This window comes from Falco biarmicus, chromosome 11 (genome assembly GCF_023638135.1).
Source record: "Falco biarmicus isolate bFalBia1 chromosome 11, bFalBia1.pri, whole genome shotgun sequence".
Classification (NCBI taxonomy): Eukaryota; Metazoa; Chordata; class Aves; order Falconiformes; family Falconidae; genus Falco; species Falco biarmicus.
In genome coordinates this window covers 35,845,828-35,868,691 of record NC_079298.1, presented here as the reverse complement: position 1 = coordinate 35,868,691, position 22,864 = coordinate 35,845,828, and the positions used below count along the sequence as shown (strand labels likewise).

Genomic DNA, 22,864 nt, shown 5'->3' with positions numbered 1-22,864 from the left:
TGCTGCCTTATCAAGACAATAAAGCAGAAAACAGTTGGGTGAACTTGTTACAAAGGAAAAAAAACTTGCAAAAGAAAATAGAGCAGATACTCTAGTTCACATTTATAGATTCTATTAAGGACAATCTGTTTTTAATTGGAGAGGGCTTCCTGAACCTGTGAATGTGGTGTGCATGCTCATCTAAAAAAGTATTTGCAAGTTATTGTCATGCTGAACACAAGTGCTGCTCATGCACTAAATTGGATTCACTGCTTAGAGCCTACACAACTCTAGTAGCAAAACAGGAGAATCATGAGCAGCGTCTGAAAACATCTTCACAAATCACTTACATTTTAGTGGATCCTGAATAGAGAAGCTGCATATTTCTACAGCTGAGCTCAATCACTGTTGTATCAAAGGTTCTGATAACTTATTATACAAATGGCTAATAGATTCAACATGGCTCAATGCAGAGCAGAATGGTCTGAAATTCTCTCTAAAACAGTGAGACACAGGAAATCCATGAGTGATTTTCAGTGCAAAGAAATTAAGAAATGGTTCCAGGAAAAGACAAATAAATAAAAGATGACTTCCAGAGCATACATACAACATAGGGAAATCGCAGGTGTAGGGGCCACCTCAAATGCTTGCATTTCTAAACTTTGGATGATTTATTTTCTTGTTTGTTTTTGTTGTTGCTGCTGATTTATTTTAAGGTTGTTATTTGATGAGGAAAGGAAAGGGGATGAAAAATGTATGAAGTGATAGTTCTGAGTTCATTGTGATGTGACCTCATATGACCCTTAGAAGTAGCTTTGGTTCACTCTGCCCTTGGTAGAGTATACTTTGGGGGCAGAAAGTCTTATCCATCAATCATTTCTGAGAAAGATCTCTGCTCAAGGAGAAAATGAATTGCAGCTATGTCCAATGTCTGAAGTAGTCATTGGCAAAAGAAGAAAAAGAATCATCTTTTAACCACTCTCTTTAGCTGATGTGAAGACAACACACAGCTTCCACCCTCCTCTCAGATAAGACAGTTATTCCATAATTGCTCTGGGTCTAGACCTAGAAAAAGGTACATTACTTAGTGTAATGTAAGTGATCTATTTTCCTTAACATTTGCCAAGCTTCCCTAGAAAAAAATTTTGTAGACTGTCTTTCGTTTATTAGTAGTAAATGTCCCTGTGATATTTAGAAGAAAGCCTGGTCACTGTTATGTGCAAGGTGTCCATAATTAGCACTGCATTTATATAAGATACTGCAATTCTGCATTCCAAAGGAAACATGCATAACTGAAAACAAAACCCAGACATTAAAAGTAGTCAAGAAGAAAATAAATATATCTTCCAACATTAAAAAGATGGCAATTTTCTGCAGAACAGTATGAGAGCTCAGAAAACATTATTTTTCTTTTTGTAGAAGCTAAAGCTAGGCATCTGCAGAAGGCTTTTACTTTTTTGTTCATGTGTTCTTCACCTTGATTCCATTCTGTCTGAAGTCCAGTGGCTCTGTTCCTAAACTGAAGCTCCCTGACTCCAAGTCATGGTTTGTACTTTAGCAAAGGGCAGAGGAATTAGCTACCTGAGACATCCTGTCAGAATTCAGTCAGCCTTACTGCTTGCCGCCTTCTGTTCATGTACTTGAGGACTATACCTGTCTTTAGGATTACCTGAAGGATAAGTACCTTGATTTGGGGGTGGGAGATTATGTCTTGGCATTACAGACGTTGATTTTAAATGGATTCTAATGGCTTCATGTTTTATGTGCTTAACAGCATCAGTTGAATACAAGTTGGCTAAAAAGCATAATCATTTTTTCATGGTGTATGTTGTAAAAGGTGAAAATATAAAAGACGTTAAAGTTCAAAATTTAAAAGGTGTGCAAAATAACCTCCTTGACAGCCATGCTCAACTTCAGTAGGAAATTTTAAGGTCAGTAGAAAGAATCAATCAAGTTACAGATCACTATGTACCAGAAGCAATAACCCCCTCAACAAGCAAATAAGACTTTCTCCCACAGCAACCCTTTCCTCCTCTTTTATAATGGTTAATTTTACCCTAATATCTTCATAAAGAAGCTGGGAAATTGTTGAGATACTCAACCTGCAGGGTATAGTAGGATGCACTAGAGTTTACACCATGGCATTTCAAGTTTTCTCACCCATCTCAATTATTTGATCCTGGGAAATTAAATGGACTTAGAGTACCCAACAAATCCTTTCTTTCTGGAGCTAAGAGTATAGATATTTCATTCAAGAGTTCAAATATCCATATGTGGACAGGTAGTCTATGCAGCAATTCAGTCCTATGTGAAAAATAATTGAAATTGTTTCCATAGAAACTAAAAACACCCAGTGGAAACTGCTAGATAGTATTAAAAGAATTCAGTCAAGTTATATTTGAGTAAATAAGGATCATTTGCAACATACAACAGTTTTCAAGGACAGGTGGCATTCTTAAATATTTTTAAAATTACATCATTGAGATGCAGCTACTGTCAGGCATATGGTTTCTCACAGGGCTACAGGTTGGTGTTGAAAATGCTAGGACTGTGTAACTGGTTGATCATGAATGTTTGAAGTTAAAAGGGTCCTTTTTACTGATGATTTTTTTTTCTTTTTTTTAAGTCCATAATGAGGTAAATTAAATAGAATAAGAGTAATAAGCATTCAGATAATACCAATGCTTGACAAAACTGCATAGCAGTAAGTGGTACTGATGATTGTAAAGCTCCTGCCGGATGTAAGGTTAACATTACGTTGCACTCCCTATATCACATACAGCTTGGCTTGCTTTGAATGAGTATTGGGCTGTTAAGAGTTAACTTTAAAATCAAACAAGCAAGCAACATTTGAGCAGGGTCAATTTTTCTTTAACTTTCTGGTAATGTCAGTTTTAGCTGTAAGCAGCCTTGCGAAAAACACTGGATTATATGTGGATTTGGGCTTCTCAGTCCGTTTGCCAGCAGAGACTGATTGTGTTGCGGAGGCAGTGTAATTACTCATCAAGGTGAGAGTGTGTGTGTGTTGGAGCCCTGCTTACTCTCCCAGTGACAAGCCCGCTTACCTTCACTGTCAGTCAAAAGCACCACGAAATGGTAGCACCTGGAGACGAGGGAAAAGACATAAATGCATTGAATGAAAGTGCCATAGCAAGCAGGGTGAAAAAGAGCCTACCAAAACATCTCTGTCCTGTAAATGCTCCTTTAATATAAATGCTAAGTCACCTTATCTGCCAAAATCCATGTAAAAGATGACTTCAAGCCCCGTGTATACAGACTGTGTATTGGATAATAGGAGAAATAATGGATGGTAAGTTTGCCTGGGGACATTAGGGCTGGTTTTGTGGCTATTCCTCGTTATTCAGTGGTATTCACTGTGCACAGTAGGAAATCCTTTGCCAGACAGAGGGAATACTGAAGATCCAGACTTGTACTTTAGCTAGTGGCTCTGCAGTGATCCACCTCCAGTTCTCATCATCCCCTCACTATGTCTCTAAAACCTTTGTGAGCACATCCTACATCCTATTTCTATTCCTTTTGTCTGTTTTGCACTTAGATTGGAAACTCTTCAAGGCAAAGACTCTTGAGGCAGATTGGCATTTTCCTTACAGATGATGTCTTCAGGCTTTTCTTGTGGTCACTTTTATTATAAATTCAATAGAAAGTACAATAGCTTTTGTGGTGTTGAGACAATGGATGCAATCCTTTTTGGGATATCTTGGTAGTGCTGTCACCCTAATAATTAACAATTTTTAAACTATCCCTATGAAATTCTTCATGTTTCATGATCTGATTCACAATCTTAAAGGTTAACCATCCTTTCTGAGCTTAACTAGTTAAAAGTGAAAAGATATTGAACTACAGGAGATATATAATTTTGTACAAAGGGAAAAAAGTGTGCTATTTACTCTGTATATAGGTTCCAAGCTGAATACATATGACATCCAAATACATCAAGCAAAAGATAGAAAGTTGCTGTGCATGCCATTTCATTCTGTAAAAACAGGAAAGCACTGCAAATTTCTGCAGCTTGTGCAACAACCTCCCTTCAAGTAACTCTCCAGAAATAAGCAAGCTGCTTGCATTTCAATGGAAATTTCATATAAGAAACCTCATTTAAGAGAAGTACATTCTAACAGCTTGACATCAGCATACAGTACATGGTAACTCCACAGTCTGGGGCTGTGACCAGCAAGTTACACAATGATTTAGTCTTGCACTGCTTCTTGTATGTGGGAAACATAATTTCTCTTTCCCCAATAAAAAAAATGCAAATTTATCTCACTTTATCATTCATTTCCATTAATTAGAATAATCATCATTCCCCTAATACCGTCATGACCCTTGTTCCTATGGTTCAGTTGCAGCCCCTGAGACTGGGTCTGGAATGACATTTCCAGGGGATGTTTGTAGCTCTCCCTTTTTCCGCCCCCCCCCCCCCCCCCCCCCCCTTTTTTTTTTTTTTATTTCCCAGGTCAGAGCATCTGGTCTTTCTGGAAGAGACAGAACAATCTTTCAGAAAGTGCCTAGGGTATTAAGAAGGGGTGTGTGTGCTTATATATATATACACACACAGATATATATAGAAAGAATACTAGAGACCTCATTAATGGTAGAATTCTCCAGAGCCTTTAGTATCCCACAGTGCTTATAATCAAAGATATTTAAAATAGCTGTGTTAAGAATGCTAAATAGGTGTTAAAACATACACTGTTGTAGGCTCTGAAACGTTATATGTCACTTGTCAGAAGAATACATTCTTTAAGACATTTGGGTTGGGTTGGGTTTTTTTTCCCCCCTAGAAGGAAATCTTGTCTGCTCCAATCCACTTATGGTTCTTAATATTAACTTCTAGAAATTCTTTGTGAAAGGCAAGCTCCTTAAACTAATTCCTTCCAGCAGCAGCATGTTAGTTTCACCAAGAGGGAATTTAAAAGGGACTAAAATGTTTGTGGGTTTTGTTTTGCTTTTATTTTTCTTAAACTATAACCCTTTAAACTAAAATTTCAAGGTGTTAAGTTCTGCATGGGGAGATTTTCTTTCTACCTTTCAGTATTATTTTATATAAAAACGTAATAATGAGGAGGGGGCCATCTCAACAGAATGAGATTAAATATCTGGATAAATAGCCTATCAGAAATAATCTGTTCTTTCTTTGCAAGACTTGTCATTTCTGAGGATATGATGCATAGCTCATTAGCCTTCATAAACTCTTCTCAGGGGGAGGGGATTTGCACAGAGTCCCACCACTATATCCCAGCGTCTGTGACTGACTTTAACAGATAACATACTGATGCAGAAAATAAAACTATGGACAAAACAGTTTGTCCCAACTATGTTTTCTAAAACAAATAAAATGTCCAGAAAAAACAATAATTAAAAAAAAAACAAAACCACAAACAAACAACCACCAAACAACCCCAAAATTCAATAATGTATCTGTGAGAGATCCTAACAACTTTGAGTTTTTGACAGAGTTACAAAGTATTGTACAGGAGTTAACAAACGCCAAAACAGATTCAGTAGTGGCATACATCACAATTACATATTTTCACGTGGTTCCACCAGGAGAAATGTTGAGGGGTTTCCAAGGGGTGTTACACATCCTGGGTTCAGCCACCGCCATCACAATCGCTTGTGGCTCCTGTGGGTTATTCTAACCAGAGTGAGCCAGTTATATTGATGAGTAGAAAGTACAAAGATTTCAGAAACCTGCAAGGATTGTTATTCTGAATTGCGTATGTAGATCTTTTTTTCTTAGCAACCATTTAACAGTTTCTGAGGAAGCGAGAATAGCTCTACAAGATAAATCACTTTATCTTTGTATAATTATATACATTCCAAAAGAAATTTTCATAGCTTCCTAAGGTGGGACTTTGCTTCCTCACTCTCAGTTATGTATTCTAATTTTCCTTTTTTTTGCAGATCAATGTGCAGAAAATTGTTCTTTCGTTGACCCAGTGTAAGCCTTTCTATTAACTTATACATTGCATTTTAGACTGTGGGTTTGTTTGGGTTTTTTTTTGTTTGTTTGTTTAAGGAAGATACAAGTGTCAGAAGGATGCAATTACTTGATATCTCCTTATAAGCATTATTACTATATTGTCTCTTTATTTGTATTATATACATGCAACATCTGGTCATTTAAATGAATACTTTCCCTATTTATGACTGTTACCTAAGTGACATCTTATTACAAAAATTATATACGATTGAGTGAAATACATGCTTTTTTCAAAAACAGCATGATACAATTTTTCTAGACAGCCTTTAATTTTCCTTCAGAAATGTAAGGGTGTTCTTACAATTTATTCAAACATATCATGGCAGAAAACCAAACCTCTCTTCTGTAATGTATTTTGTGCCTATATTAAAACTTTAAGGATTTGCTCAAAATTATAGTTATTATGTTATTTTCAGTTATTACAAGAGAGAAAAAAAGCACATTGATCTCAGAATCTTATTTTATTTTATTTTGTTTAATATCATGATAAGTGAGGTATGAATACAGAACTGGGCTTTGTATTCTTTAATTAAAACCATTACTCTTTACTGGGAGATTCTTGTTTTGGTATAATACTTCTGATCCTACACAAAGGAAGAAAATGACAGATTGTTGCTGTTTATATTACAGTAGTGTCTAGAGGCAACTGAATTTATAATCTAAATAAGCAAATAGCAGGGAAAAGAAATAAGAAGATTTTCAAAAGAAAAGAACAAGTGATTTGTCCGTAGTCATGGTCATATGGAAAGACTGTGAAGGAACCAGGAATAGCATGAACAGCATCCCCATTTTCTATACTTCCATCATTATACCTGTAACAAATTTTGCAGGAACAGAAACAGATATACATATACATACATACATACATACACACACACACACATGTAATTTTCAGTTATTTGTATCTGGGAAAAAGGATGCCTAAAATAGGAATAGAGGTTACAAATTCAGCAGAAAAATAGAAAACTATAATGGTCTTATACCAGTTTACCAGTTTCACAGATGTAATCATGGACTTGTCTTTCTGCTACTGGCTGTTAATGAGGCTATGATTTTACCTGTATTAATGAGGTTTAATTCCAGAAAATCATACAATTGATGGCTGATTTTTGTGGCACTAAATCTCTTTTCATATCCAGTTTTACCCCTCATAATGATTAAAACTTTAGATGCTTTTGTCAGCACAGTATTTTTGCATTTTTACTATGGTGTAAGCCACAATACCAATTACCCTTTCACATGATTTTTAATTATCCTACAAAATACCTGAAAGCTTCAAGCTCAGAAGTTATCTCCAGTCTCTGGACTTTCTATTTTACTCTTATTTTGAATAAAATACTTCAAGAACATGGATATTGCATCCTCCATCCTAAGTACAACATTAAAATATACAGTACTGTCTATTCATTTTTCAATAGTTTTTGTGACCTGCTGCATTACATATGAAGACTTTGCAGTCAAGGCTATTTTTTAATTATTTCTGGAATTTCCACTGCAAACTAGAGCTGCTGGTACATTTTGTTATTGTTTCAAATGCAGTTCATAGCTACATTTTAGACTAACTTTGAACTCGTGCATTTGGCCTCAGGGTGTGTCTTGGGAATCCAGTTAGTTTTAGCAGCCCCTGCTGGCTCACTTCTTCCTATAGATTAAGTATTCAATTTAGGTTGATGCCAGCACATACAAGCAATGTGACCTGTCCTCAGAATTATACTACAATTGCTTCAATGTTATATGTATTTTAAGATCCAAAGGCATCCCTAAATTAGCTACTTTTACACATCTATCTTACATTATTAATTGGAAAATATTTTCACTTAAAAATCCCATTTAATTTTTCTCCTTGTTTTAAGCCAGAGTTTTCATTCTGCTGAGTTTATTCATTCTTACATCTACCTTGTGGGCAGTTGAACAGAGAGCAAAGAGCTTCAACAGGCCGTTGCTTAAGCTATATTCATGTGAACTTCTTTCAAATGTAATAAATCCAGCTGGGATGGAAAGGCTAGCAACAGTGCAGGGAAACAATCAGGGCAGTACTCAGTGTCAGTACAGGCTGGGACGAGTGGGACAGAGAGCAACAGTGCAGAGAAGTTTGTGGGGGTACCTGTGGATGAAAAATTGGAGATGAGCTGTCAATGTGCAGTTGCAGCCCAGGAAGCCCAACCTATCGTGGGCTGCGTCAGAAGAAGTATGGCCAGCAGGCTGGGGAAGATGATTCTGCCCCCCTACTATGCTCCTGTGGGACTGCATCTGCTGTACTGTATCCAGCTCTGGGGCACCCAGCATAAGGAAGACATGGACGTGTTAGAGCAGGTCTGCTGGAGAGCCAAAAAATAATCAGAGGGCTGGAGCACCACTCCTGTGAAGAAAGGATGAAAGAATTGGGGTGTTTCAGCCTGGAGAAGGCTCCAGGAAGAGTTTATTGTGGCATTTCGGTATATAGAGGGGCTTATAACAAAGGTGCAGAGACTTTTTACCAAGACCTGTAGTGACAGAACAAAGGGAAATGGTTTTAAACTGAAAGAGAGTAGATTTAGAGTGGATATAAGAAAGAATTATTTTTAGGATGTGTATGGTTAGACCCTGGAACTGTTCGCGCAGAGAAGCTGTGCATGCCTCAACACTGGAAGTGTTCAAGATCAGGCTGGAGTGGGCTTCGAGCAACCTGGTCTAGTGGAAAACATCCCTGTCCATGGTGGGGGCTTGGGCTGGATGATCTATAAAGGTCCTTTCCAACCTAAACCATTCTATGATTTTGTGATTGTGTACAGTTGTGTATGTGGCATTATCATGCCCTCATTTTACCTATCTCTGTAAAAGTAGAGTTGGGGGTCTACTTTCAGTTAGTCCAATTTTATGACATTTCCTTGGTTTTCTTTCACACAAAAGAGTTTGTCATGGTTCAGCAAATTTGTTATTTTTCCAATGCCTTAAAGGGGCATATTCATCTGTCACCGAAGCACCTAGATAAGCTTTTTATAACTTCATTTTTTTTTTATTATAACAGTTTAACATATATCTAGAAAAGTTCACCTAAAATTGCACTGACTTAACAAATAACCTGAGGCCCAAGATGAGTTTTTCGCTCATTTAACACTACAAACATAGATAGCCACATAGAATGCCACAGATGAGTTCGCTTGTTCAGGGTTTTTGCTTAATTAATTTTTGTGTGTGTGTGCGCGTGACACCTTCCTTCTCCTGTACATGAACACTCTCTTTCCTAACACCTCCAATTGCTTTCATTCTGCTTTTCACAGTATTAATTAATGTGACTGGTATTTCCTTTGTCCCTGCTGCACTATGGATCATTATTTAGAAAAAGCTCTTAAAGGTTGTCTCTAATTTGAACCTCTTTAAACAAATAGGTGGTACTACAAAGCAGTTTGATTCCTATCTCGTCGTAGCACAATGGTCATTATGATTATAGCTGTGTCAAAAAAATTGTGGGCATGTTATCTTAACATTTTTTTCTAGAACCATTCTTTGGGGGCTGGCAGGGGTGGCAAAAGTTTTTCATTCTAGAAAAACTTTGCAATGAGAATTAGAAGGGTGCAATATTAGCGTAGTTACAGCTACAAATCTTTGTAAGTAAATTTATAACTAACTAGATATATCCTCTGAAATAATAAATGTTTTAATGTCAAAATATTTATTCTGGAATATCATACAACTCATAGCAGTTTTGTCCTATGAGGTGTGAGAGGTTTACATAATTTACTATAGGGGCTTAATTCCTTTACTTCTTATAATGCAAAGACTATCTGGAACTTAAGTGACATGCGTTATTGGTTTTAAAATATAAAGCATCAGCATAGGGAGGGGGGGGGAGGGGGCAAGGCAGGAAAGAGCTGCAGAATGGTGACACAAGGGATGGATGATCTGTAAAGATTCTTCTTAAATGTGATTAACAGGACAGAACAAAGTATTTTCTTTTCATCTGTCAACATAGATTCACTTTAGGTTGTATTAATCCCAGCAACAAAATCCCACAATCAACCTCCTGGTTCATCTAGTCCTTCTCCTGTAGCATAACCACCATGGAGGAGTCCCACGTTGAGCTAGATTTCTCAAGTTACCCCATCCATTTCTTTGCTAGAAGCAATTTTAGCATATGGAAAGAACATTTCCATAACAATCGCATAGCTATTTAATATCCTTTCTGTGTATGCTAACGGGATTTTTAGCAAAGGCATCCCTCTAGACAGAGGTTTTTCTTTCATTTATATAAATTTAGAGAAGTATTAAATTCCTTCTCTATTTCACAGCACGCTTACCTTGTTTTCACCATGGTCCACATAGCTAGCTTAGGCCTTTAGATCAGCTTTAAAGTACCTGGCTCAGGCGGACCCAGCTGTGAAAGTGTAAGATGCGAACCCAGAACAGCTGTGCTGCTCCTGGTTGTCATGGTTTTTTAGTAGGATTTGCAGCTCTCACTGGGAGTCTCGGTGACATACCTGTAACGTGAGCCACAGCAAAATAATTTCAAGCGTGTCTGTTTGAGGGGTGGTTATAGTACTTCTTTAATTCTGGGAGGCTGCATGAACTTCAAACATTCATTCTTCTAAGCACTCACTGGCCGCCTGGTGACTCTACAGTTGGTAGTTTTACCCTGATTCCCAGAAGAAAAATGAGACCATTATCAACTTTATTAGCAATTAATGTTCTTGTTATGAATCACAGCACAGAAACAAAGTACTTGGAGTCTTATTTGTCCTTCCCAAGAGGTAAACCCACAAGATCAAGAGTAGGACATTTCAGAGATGCCTTTAAGTGCATTTGGTGTTGATGTTGCTGTCTTACAGATTTATACTGGACTCGGCCTCCAAAGGAGGGAAAAATAGGTAATGGGTATTTTACTGCCTATACACTTGTTAAATTGTCTTCATTTTTTTTATTTAGCACGTGCCTCACTGAGTACTCATCATCTGCTACTGAGCCATCTGATGTAGAACAGATGTTAAGCACTTAGTGAGGCAGGGAAGGAGGTAAAAGTGTCATATCATGATTAAATACTTGCTACAACTATTATATAGGGTGACCATACTGCTTTGTTCTTATATTTAATGTTACAGTGTATTGAACAAGAGTAAGCACATATTTTGGATTAAACTTGCAACTGCTATTGTTCAATTTTTTTTTTTTTTTGAAAGTAAAGTATTTCATAGAAAAAAAAAGATTACAAAATATTTTAAATGCACTTCAGAATTCAGAATTGGAGAATATTTCATAAAGAGGTAATGCAGTGCAACTTCATGTAGAATTGAACTATAAACACATGAAGATTTATATTTCTTAAGACAATTCTCATCAGAAACTTGGCTGATGTTAACTGATACATTAAGTTCCATAGGATTATCCTATTTTTTATCATGCTTGTGTAAATGTGAAGATTATATGGAAAGCTTTCTTTACGCTGTAAGTATTCTAGCTGAAAGTATGGTAGCCAACTCTTTAGTGCATCCTATGCAGCAAAAGATTCACCCATAAAAGAGTCTCACCATCCAGCAACAACAGCCTGATCTTCTTGTAGTATAGTAGGAGAAGGGTTGAATGTAAGAAGGTGGAGCTGGAGCTGTTATTAAACCATAATTAATTAACAATGTGTTTCCTAGTAAATTTTAAGAATTGAGAAAATGCGTGGAATGTTGTCACAGACAACCAAGTATGTTCGTTTTGATGTATACGATCAAGCAAATTAAACAGAGATGGAGGGACACGATCATCCACAGAAGAGATGTGGTTCACATGACTGGAAAGGCTTTGCAGTCAAAGGTGAGACTGAGACCTCAGAATATGGGAGAGCCAGTTTGGAGGTCTTAACTTAAGGGTAGGAGTATGTGATTTGTATGGGTTACCTGGCTCAGTGTTCTGCTTCGCATAAGTCAGAGCAGAGGCTTGATGGTCTATTTCCTATAAAGACAACAGGTATTCAATTAACAGGAAAATAAATAATATTTATGTTTTCATAGAAATTCTGTCATGAGTTTTACACTTCTTTTGTAACTTCAGGCTGCTTTTAAAAAGTTGGTTTCAAAGGGCCAATATTAACAAACAAAAAAAGCGTTTTAAAAAATTTAAAGAATTTCCTGGGTGCTGTAATTAATTATATACTTTGATAAAAAAATATCCTATACTTATCAAGTATTTTATTTCATTAAATTAAATAATACTTGATTTCTAAAGTAAAGTTGTGATTTCAAATGTATGATTCAGCAAAAATAGCTTTTGGTTATAGCTTAACAGATAATTTTGCATGATGGTGAATGCACAGATATTTCAGGCATCCCATTTTGATTTGAAGCTCATTGAAGTAACTAGGAAGATTCCGGCTAGATTCACTAGGTTTGGAAGTCAGAAGTTCTATATCTCAGTGTTTGAAAAACTGACATATCAGGCAAGTAAATACAATTTTCCAAATCAAGTGATAATGTTTGCAGTGTCATTAAAAGAATAATTTGAGAGCTCCTTCAACCTTTCCTCAGAAGCTAATTGTCTTTATTTATTTATTAACTTCTATAAACAAGAAGCAGCTGCTCAAGATAAGAAGCTTTTGTCACTAGTCCCCCATTAACACAACGAGAATATAAATTATTAAATAAAGCTGATTAAAGGTAAAAGAACACTGGGAATGTGTACAAAACAATGTCATGGGGAATGAAGTACCAAGAATTTATTATACTTGAAGAGAAGAAAGAAGTATAATAAATTTTGAGCAACGCCTCTTATTAACTTTAATGTGGACTTGAGGAGCTTAAAGTCAGAGATTCAGATTCTGTCACTATCAAAGTAAACAGAAGGTTTTCTTAGTGACTCCTGTAGACCTCACGTATCAACACAACTTTAAAAAAAAAGAAAAAAAGAACTAGTGGGAAAATACAATTAGGTCCTATGACAGAATTAATAAGCGTGTTTCTTTCTGGCATCAGATTAGGGTTTGGATCTTGAATACGTCAAATAATGAATAATGAAAAAAAGCAATTAGGATTGGTATACTCAAATAGAGTATTTAAACAACAAAGCACTCATTCAGTAGCAAAATCTTGGATGGATTATACATTATCCAGGAAGAGAGGTTATTTTTCTCCCTAGGTAGTAGAGATGCACCCTGCTTCTACTGGCAACAGACACTGAGGGAGAGCAGCTCCTCTAAAATATGAAGCTGTAAAAGTACATACAAATCTAAAGCAGTATAGTTATGTACTGTTTTTAATACTTGTGATAATATTTGTAATTTTCTCAAAACTTCCACTAAAATGGAAACAATCATAGAATCAAAAAATAATTTAGGTTATAATGGACCTTTGCAAGTCATCTGCCCAAACTAGGTTCATGTTCAAAGTCTGGTCAGGGCCTTGGATCACCAAGCTTTTAACACCTCCAGTGATGGGGATTCTACACCTCACTCATCAACTTCTCATAGTGTTTGGCCACTCTCACCGTCAAGAATTTTTCCCTTTCTCTAATCAAAATTGCTATGATATGACTTCTGCACCTGTTTCTTGTCCTTTTACTGTTCACCTTGAAGAAATGTCTGGGCCTAACTTCCCTACATCCTTCCAGAATGTATTTGGAGACAGCATTTAGATTGCCCTTTGGTCTTGTGTTCCTCAGCCTAGACAAACCCAGTTCCTTTCAGGCTGTCATCACATGTTGCATGCTCCAGCCCTCTGATCATCTTGATGGCTTCTCATCACTGGATTTGCTCTAGTCTGTTGATAACTCTTTCATACAGATGATTCAAGTCCAGACACAATGTCCCAGATGCCATTTTGCAAGTACCAAACATGGGAGAATATTTGCTGTCCTTGACCTGTTGGATGCTTTTTTCCTTAGTCCTCATTTTGACTCCAGCCCCAAGGTAACATTGCTTGAAGCCCTTCTCACTGGGTCAGCAAATCTGTTGCCTAAGATGTCACCCATTATTTTCTCTTAAATCCCATCTCTCCCCAGCTGCCATCCATCCTCAAAGAGGATCTGGTGGCTGTAAAATCCTAACCCTGCCTATCCGGCTGCACCAGCTGTTCAGCCAGGTGTTGACCTGCGGGAGGCATCTGCTTCTAACCAAGCCTTTCCCCTTGACTGCAGGGTCCAGAATTTTAAATGATCTTTTATTTCTAGGAGAAAAAGAAAGCTTCCAGAATGACATTCCAGTTTGAATTTATCTAATTAAGGATGAGTGGCTTAAATAAATTAGCTATTGCTGACATTTTATGTACTTTCACTTAATTTAGTTAATTTACTTGAGTGAAAGCAATAAATTTACAAAGAGTCACAGTATTCCATAATGATTTTTTTTTTAAAAGGAATTTATAAAGGCAGTTGATTTTATTTTTAAAAAAAGTATTTATGTTGTAAACTGTTCAAACACAAGTATATGTAGATCATCTTGACAGCTCTCTGGTTAAAATCAGGTAAAAAAATCAAAACAAGGTAAAAAATATTAGAAGATTATTATTTTGAACTTTATTTGGAATAAGTCGAAAACTTCCTTCCCTCTAAAGTTCTTGGTCTCCTTGCAACAGTTATGATCAAAGATAGATAGATAGATAGATATTAATAAGCTAAATATAACTTATAAACTGATAACTAAGTTTTAGAAAGGAAACTTAATTGTGCAGCTATTTAGTTTCATGCAGACTTTTAGACGGCTTTTTCTATCCCTTAACAGAAAAGAAGGAAGGTAGGCTCATTAAAAATAAAAAGAACAAAAAAGTGACATTAAAGGTTTTGCTTCTCATAATAATGGAAACAGTAGATTAGATCATTAATAAGGAAAGAAAATGTTTTAAAGACCATGTGACTGAAGAAGTGAGTAACCCAAACCAAATCAACCCTTGCCAGCAAATTAATTTTGCTGGTTTAAATAGGCTAATTCCAACAATAGAAAATTCTTCCTTTCCAACAGCGCTATCTTCCTCACCAGGTGTCTCTCTTTCCATCACCTCTGTGGACTGAGAGAATTCCTTCCCTGCTTTCCCAGCCGTCTTCTCTTCATCAGTCTGCAGTAATGCTGGTCTCTCTTTCTTAGCCTGGTGCCTGTGTACGCCAGATACTTGTCCCATCTAATGGGACAAGTGTATTCACAGGAGAAATAATACTTGTGCCATCTAATGATCATGTGTAGTCACAGGAGAAATAATCCCCATCTTTATCCAAAACCTCTTCTATATGAAAAAACCCTACTGTGAAGTTCATTCTTTGACTTGTTTTAATGCCAAATAATAAGCAGAATAATAAGTAATAATATCATATTTTAAAAAAATCTGTAAACCTATCCACTATATCTAAGAGGAAGAGAGGGTAGATGAAACATAACAGGGATCAACTTAGAGATGCAAATTATCTCCTTTACCTTATGTGGTGGGTTAGCACAGGCTGCCTGCCAGATGCCTACTTACCGACTACTGACCCAGCTGCTCTCCCACTCACCCTCCTCAGTAGGAGGGGAGGGGGAAATAAAAAAAAAAAAGCTCGTAGGTCGAGCTAAGAACTGTTGGCTGGAACCAGTTGAAGCTGGAACCAGCTGTGTCTGGTATGGGGCAGCCCCTGGCTGCTTCTCACACAGGGCATTCCTGTTCCTGCCTTCCCACTGCCAACACCTTTCCAGTGACACCAAGTACACCTCAATGAATCGACATGCAAAAATCTACTCATTAAAATCTATCATAACATATCTAAATATTAGGCTCCAGAAATTCATAACCGTTGTGTAGCTTAAAGCTGATTGTGTCTGAACTGTAAACCGGGGTATATGCTTAACCTCCAAGACATACAGAAATTTCTTGTCCATACTAGCGCAATGCCAAATCCAGGTACTAATCTCTGCTGAAATACTAATGGAGCCTTGTGGCTCTGGCTTTGAAGCTCAGGCACTCTTATCTTTCTTCTGACTAGAATATATCATTCAAACCTATCCTTAGATGCTACAGACTGCCTAGCATGGTTGATGCTTTGTGTGAGCCAAACAGATTTAGCCTTTGTGGGCGACACTTTGTGATATATGGAAAATCTTTACAGTAAGTCTTCAAATGTTTATCTTTCACTGCAATGAATTCAAAATCACAACTGTAAGCTCAGGGTTACTCTATGCAAAATTAAGTTTTCTGGAAATGTACTGCTAATACATCACAAAACTTTTCAAAAGCATGGACTTCTGTTCACAAGAGCAGTGGAAGAGGATGCTAAAATTCGTATTAACAAACCTGTTAACCTTAATGCAGTAGTCATGTGGTACCAAGTGGTAGTAACAGTACAAGCAGAAAACTTGGAGATTACAAAGTAAATTACAAACTCTTGAAATCTGCCCAGTCATCTGTCCAATGAAACAAACCAAAATAACAACTTTATGAAAGGCTATTGTGAAGCAAATGGCATAACCCAAAAATCGACAGGAGAGTAAAACCCCCAGACTTTTATATCTTACATCCAGCAGCTTTTGAAGCCCAGTGTCCATTCCGAAATAAGTACAGAGAGCCGTTAAGAGTTAGGAAGAAGCTGTAATGAGAGACCTTTGAAAGGTTAGTTTCACTCCTTTGGACAAGGATCCTCTCTGTTTTGATTGCTGTGATGCATCATAGGGCTAATAGCAACAGGACAGACCATGTGAGACACTGCCCAGCTGCAAAGTTCATCCCATAATGGGAAGCGGGGTCATAACACACCTGAGCTGCCGATCCTGTGAGCTGCCAGGGCACGCTCAGCAGGTACGGGTTACTGGCAAGGCAGCCCAGAGAAAGTACACAGGAACTCCCCATCCTACCTGGGAGAGCAATAGCTTTAATGTTCTACTCTGTTTTGGAATAACTTATATTGTGACATTGACCTTTCTTGTTGAATGGACATTATGATTTTTATTCAGGAAATGAAGGAAAAATTTGCCAAAATATTTATGCTTAACACTGACTTTCAAATAAGCACAAAGAAGAATGGCGTTAAGGAATTCATTTAATAGGTGTTATTATATTTACTTATACTTCTGGAAAATACTGATAGACTATATGTATTTAAAAAACACAAACAACTCAAAACAAGAAGATTCCACTGCCAACCAGAAAAAGAGAAGGTAAAGAAAAAAAAAAAAAAAAAAGATTAAACAAAGTCACCAGAGTATACAATGATTTAATTTTACTGATCTTTATTTTCATGTTTCTAAATAATTAGATTTTGAGATGCCATAGATTTTCAGTTTTAGTATTTATTTTATAGTCAGGAAAAAAACAACAAAAAATAAGATTTCTAACATTTGAGACAAATACAGATGTGACTTGAAGTAAGACAACAGTAAATGAGGCTTTTGCATTTTCTTTTTGAAAAAATGCAATGAAAAGGGAAGAAACTGTACAACCATCATCACTCATGTGGCAACAATAGATCTGACTCTGCAGCAGCCAAAACAGCTTCTTTAAACTGTACATTGCTAGGCTTAATAAGAACTGAAAAATTCAGACAAAGAAAGAAGATAATTTTTCTCTTTACTGTTTCCATATAACTCCATTTTTCCTTATTGTCTTTCTTCTAGCGAGTGTGCCTCATCAGCCTAGACTGCTGCTTTCAGTATCTGTTTTGCCAGTGTGATGCAAGACATTAACTGTTGCTTCTGGTGAAACCAAAATGAGATGACAAGCAGAACATTAAAGTGATCCTTTAATTTCATCTCCAAAGATGAAAAGTAAACACAGCATGTTCATGCAAGGCTTCCTCTAAGGATATTGTTGTGCTGGAAATCATCTGAAGAATGAAGACCGAATCTGTTTTCGTAGGGTGTATGGTCCTATTTGTTATTCCAGAAAAGTGTTTTGGCTCACTGTCTGTAAATCAAAGTGGCTACAACCAGTAAAAAAGAATGCTTGTAAGCTTACAAAAATCTTCATAATGAAATAGAGAGATAGTAGAGAGTTATACACACTTAGATAAATACAAAGCACCTCCCTGAATAAATAGTATGAGGAAAAATAATCTCAACTGTATAGGATTTCAAGGTGTTAATCTGAAGACAATTACAGAAAAGTGGATCTTTGTCAGGGTTCCTGAGATACAGAAAGAGGAAATACATGAACCAAATGTTCCTGTTGTGCCTGTGAGTTTGTAAGGAAACTTCTTTTGTGGTTTTGCATTGTTAAAAGGCAATTTATACATGTAGTTATCTGACAGCAGATGCTGTCATCTGACTTTAGTGCCTTAATCTGCTACTAAAAACAGCTTTATTTTTCTCTTTCTGATAAAAAAAAATAAGGTTGCATTTATTGTACGCAGGTCTCTCTTTGTGTTAAAAAGTTATTTTAATGTTGCAGATCTTCCAACTATTGGCTCAACCGCATCCAGTCCTTTCTCTACTGCAATGAAAATGGCCTCCTGGGAAGCTTTTCTGAAGAGACTCACACATGCACCTGCCCTAATGACCAGGTTGCCTGCCACGGGTTCCTTCCCTGCACGGTTGGAGATGGCTCGGCGTGCCTGAGCTGTGCTCCTGACAATCGCACCCGCTGTGGGAGCTGCAATGCTGGCTACATGCTGAGCCAAGGGCTTTGCAAGCCTGAAGTGGCAGAATCAACAGAGCACTACATTGGGTTCGAGACAGATCTTCAGGACCTGGAAATGAAGTATTTATTGCAGAAGACAGACCGGAGAATTGAGGTCCACGCCATTTTCATCAGCAACGACATGCGCCTCAACAGCTGGTTTGATCCTTCTTGGCGCAAGCGGATGCTCCTTACTCTTAAGAGTAACAAGTACAAGTCTAGCCTGGTCCATATGATACTGGGCCTCTCCCTTCAAATTTGCCTGACTAAAAACAGCACCTTAGAGCCTGTTCTTGCTGTTTATGTCAACCCTTTTGGGGGCAGCCACTCTGAGAGCTGGTTTATGCCTGTGAATGAAAATAATTTCCCAGACTGGGAGCGGACTAAACTGGACTTACCCCTTCAGTGTTATAACTGGACGCTGACTCTGGGCAACAAGTGGAAGACATTTTTTGAAACTGTACACATCTATTTGAGGAGTCGAATAAAGTCAAATGGTCCAAATGGCAATGAGAGCATCTACTATGAACCCCTGGAATTTATTGATCCCTCAAGAAATCTGGGCTACATGAAAATCAATAACATCCAAGTGTTTGGCTACAGCATGCACTTTGACCCAGAAGCAATTCGAGACTTGATTTTGCAGCTCGACTACCCCTATACGCAGGGATCACAGGACTCAGCACTTTTGCAGTTGTTAGAGATACGGGATCGTGTAAATAAACTCTCTCCACCTGGTCAACGTCGTCTAGACCTCTTCTCTTGCTTGCTTCGTCATAGACTCAAACTGTCTACCAGTGAAGTGGTGAGGATTCAATCTGCTTTGCAGGCCTTTAATGCCAAATTGCCAAACACAGTGGATTATGACACAACCAAATTATGTAGTTAACCATAAATGTGAAGCACAACACAAAACCTTGAAGGAGTTTTTACAGTGCTTTTGTGGAACAGTTTATGTTTGGAAGAGTAAATTTAAATTGTCTTTTCAATATCTGTCTTATATCAGTCAATACTGTTGGATGGCAATTTACACACATGAACTTGCTGACAATGAATATATTATACCTGCAGTTTTGGTTTATGAATGAAATAAATACTGACACCAGTCTAGAAGACATTCTACTTTTTACAATAAATTTCATTTGTAATTTTATATGTTCCGTGGCAATGCTTTTGTGCATTACATCCTCTAGAGGGAACATAGAAGGATACCAATAAAATTTTGTAGCTGAACAGTTATTAAAAAGAAATGCTGTGGGATTCTTTTTTCTTACACAAAAGTAGTAAACTTCATACACTTTTGTGTTTGTTGAACACAGGAGGTGTAGTTAAAGAGAAGATAATGACTTGAGATTTTAACAGAAACTGTAGAAAAGTCAAATTTATAGAGTATTTTATTCTTAGGATGTGGATCTGAATGTTCAGGCTGAGTTGAAGTGACAAATGTAGCGATGCTTTACTTGCTAGGTCTGAGATTTTCCTAAGGCATGCCCTTCTCCAGGCGCTTAACGTGACATACAGACTCCCAGAGTGGTAACATCGAATGCTGTATGATGAACAGGAGGTTGGTACTGGGAGAGGCACAGTAACAAAAGGCTGCATTAGCCCTATAGGATACAGGTGAGAGGCTGTCTTTGCAACTGATACTACTTATGCTACAAAAGAAACAACCTTTTGTAGCCAAAGTACTTTTTGAAAGTCTCCCTAATCTTTTACTTTGCATATTTATAGAAAGAATTAAGCATATATACATTACCTCATCCCAAATACATACACTATAATATTAATCTAGAATTATCTGTTTTCAACTACCACGCTGATTAGATTCAAATTAACTTAAAACATTTCCCTGACAATGCAACTGTTTAATATGTGATTTTTTTTTCCATTGGTACAGATAATATCCTTTCAGTGCAAGGTTTTTAATTTACAGAGAATATACCCTTTTACAGATACATTACAGATATTGAAATCTAGTTTATGAAGTTAAAAGTGCAAATAAATGTTATTATCAATTAATGAAATTAATTAAGGGTGCATTACTCTGGATCAGAATGAGGTTCTTTGGAATATTACACATTCTAGCAGAAAAAAATACATCTAAGATGGCAGAACTTGGAACTCAAAAAGATTTTGCTACTTCTTGCAAGAGAATAGAACAAATGGCCGGGCTGTCAGAAGTCCTTGTTAGTAAACAGAGGGTAAAATGAAAGAAATTGATACAAAGTCTTTTAGTAACGTATCCTTACATTAAATCTTAATCTGTGTCATTAGTGTAAAAGCCAACCTGTTTTTCAAAATGGTAAGGAATAATGTATAAAACTACCATTTTATGTGCAAGCACAGAAAGAAAAAAACCCTCATGTTTAATTCACTTAAAATTTTAATTCAAGTAGTCTTACATTATTTCCAATTAATTTCCATTTTATTAATTTCAATTTAGTTACATTACAATTTCATTTTGAATTGTAGCCTAATCTGAATTTAAAGTACAGTACACTCTTAACTTTGTTTCTAGCTAGGCCACAGCAGCACAAGAAATGCAATGTTTCATAAATACATGTAAGCAAAATAAAATGCAAGTCCTGAAACACTTCAGAAATCCAAGGAAAATCTTCTGTTCTTTACTGATTCCTGTCTTTCCTGATTTCACCAAATATTTATAAGGATTACTATTTCACCATCACACATTCAGAAAATTCCTCAGACCTTCTATATAAGGAATCCCCCCCAGAACTAAAATTAGTAATTTTTACTTATAATCGACCTCTAGACGAACTTCTGTTCACTACTTACAGCTTTGTTTTGCTGATAAATAATGTATCTCAGTCCCTTTTCCATGTGTCAAAATTTTGGCTTGCTCTTGCATTGGTAAGACCTTCTCAGTTAAGATTCTTACTATTTTCGTATTCATCTCCAAGTCTTTCCTTTGCTATGTCTTTGGCAACTAGAATAAATAGAAGAACTAGTGTGATTTTACTACTAAGTACCTTCTGTAGTCTTTTTAAATAAACAAGACTACGATGTATAAAATGAACAAAAAGCAAAATATCGTCTTCTGTTCATAGAAAGTAAAAGTTACAATAGAAATATGGGGCAATGATAAATAAATAATTGGCTTATGTTATTCCTTGACTAGGTAAAAATACTAATATGTCACAGTAAATTATCTGAGGGTTTCTTTTTGCCTCTCATGCTTCTTCCTAAAATAATTCCTCAATGGCTATTTTTCTCTTTTTGGCTTGGGGTTTGGTTTTGGTTTGGTTTAAATATTTTTCTCTACCAAGATGGAAAGTTTGTTGCTATACCCAAATAGAATATAAAAATAAGAAGAAGCTGAAAAAGGTTTCAGTGAGACATCATTTAATTGCTACGCCACACATTAAGTGTATTTGACTGGACTAGTGCAAAACCCTTGTCATTACTGTGACTTTGTGCCAAATTAGAAGTGTGATACAACTTTCTTAACCTACTTATCATGAACTAGTTTCAGATTTTGGAACCTGCAGAATCTTGGAATAGTGAGAGTTTCTATTTTACCAAAACTAGATTCTGTAATGAGAAATATAAAAAATATTTGATAAATTATATTTTTTTAAAAAGTGAATAGTGAAAATAAAAAGTCACAGAATTGATCTGGTTCTTGAGTTCCAAACAAGAGCCAACAGATTTCCCTTTTGATACTTTTCCAATTAAAATCTTTCTATGTTCTCAAAAAGCAAAAAGAACTTCAGGGTGTGTAAAAAAAGAGAGGTCTGAATAAATCAAAGCAGTCAAGGACTTGATCCATAACAAAATTTGGTAATAAGTTATGAATGCAATTGGGGGGAAGAAGGAACTGTGTCTGCATCTATGTATACTCATTTCCATCTGGACATTGCAGATAATATTTAGTGTATGCTGTACACCAGATCCTGACTGTTTTTTCGCTGTCCATTTCCCTTTGCATTCACCAATGCTGTTATTACCTGCCGTTATAAACTGAAAAAAAAACCCAAAGGAAATTATAGTAATATATGGAACTGTACCATGACAACCTAAAATAATATTCAGAACAAACTTTAGTGACTACAGGTATAATAACCAGGTAGATATTAATTATAACACAGTGACCTTCCTGGTTAAGTGAAGGCAACTGTTACTTGACATAAAACTCTTATAACTGTATTTTCCAAGCAAAGAAAATTCAGATCATATCTGAAGTCTGGAAGCCAAACTGATATCTAGCTCAATTGCAGGAACAAACTGTAATAAGGATAGGAAAAGCCTAGAAACCAGAATTAGGTTTGCCAGAGTGATCTAAATCTCTGAGTGACACAATTTGGAATACACAGGCTGAATTGAATCACATCAAAAATAC

The 22,864-nt window shown here is 36.5% G+C and overlaps 1 protein-coding gene across 2 annotated transcripts in view; it reads left to right on the top strand.

The window, feature by feature from the left end:
* BRINP3 (BMP/retinoic acid inducible neural specific 3) overlaps positions 1-19,743 on the top strand; it is a 213,920-nt gene extending 194,177 nt beyond the window's left edge. For both annotated transcript variants that reach the window (XM_056356486.1, XM_056356485.1), the window contains one exon: positions 18,277-19,743. In XM_056356486.1, coding sequence (XP_056212461.1) covers positions 18,277-19,393 — 1,117 coding nt within the window. In that variant the 3' untranslated portion in view covers positions 19,394-19,743. The remainder of the gene's footprint in view (positions 1-18,276) is intronic.
* Positions 19,744-22,864: the final 3,121 nt, after the last annotated feature.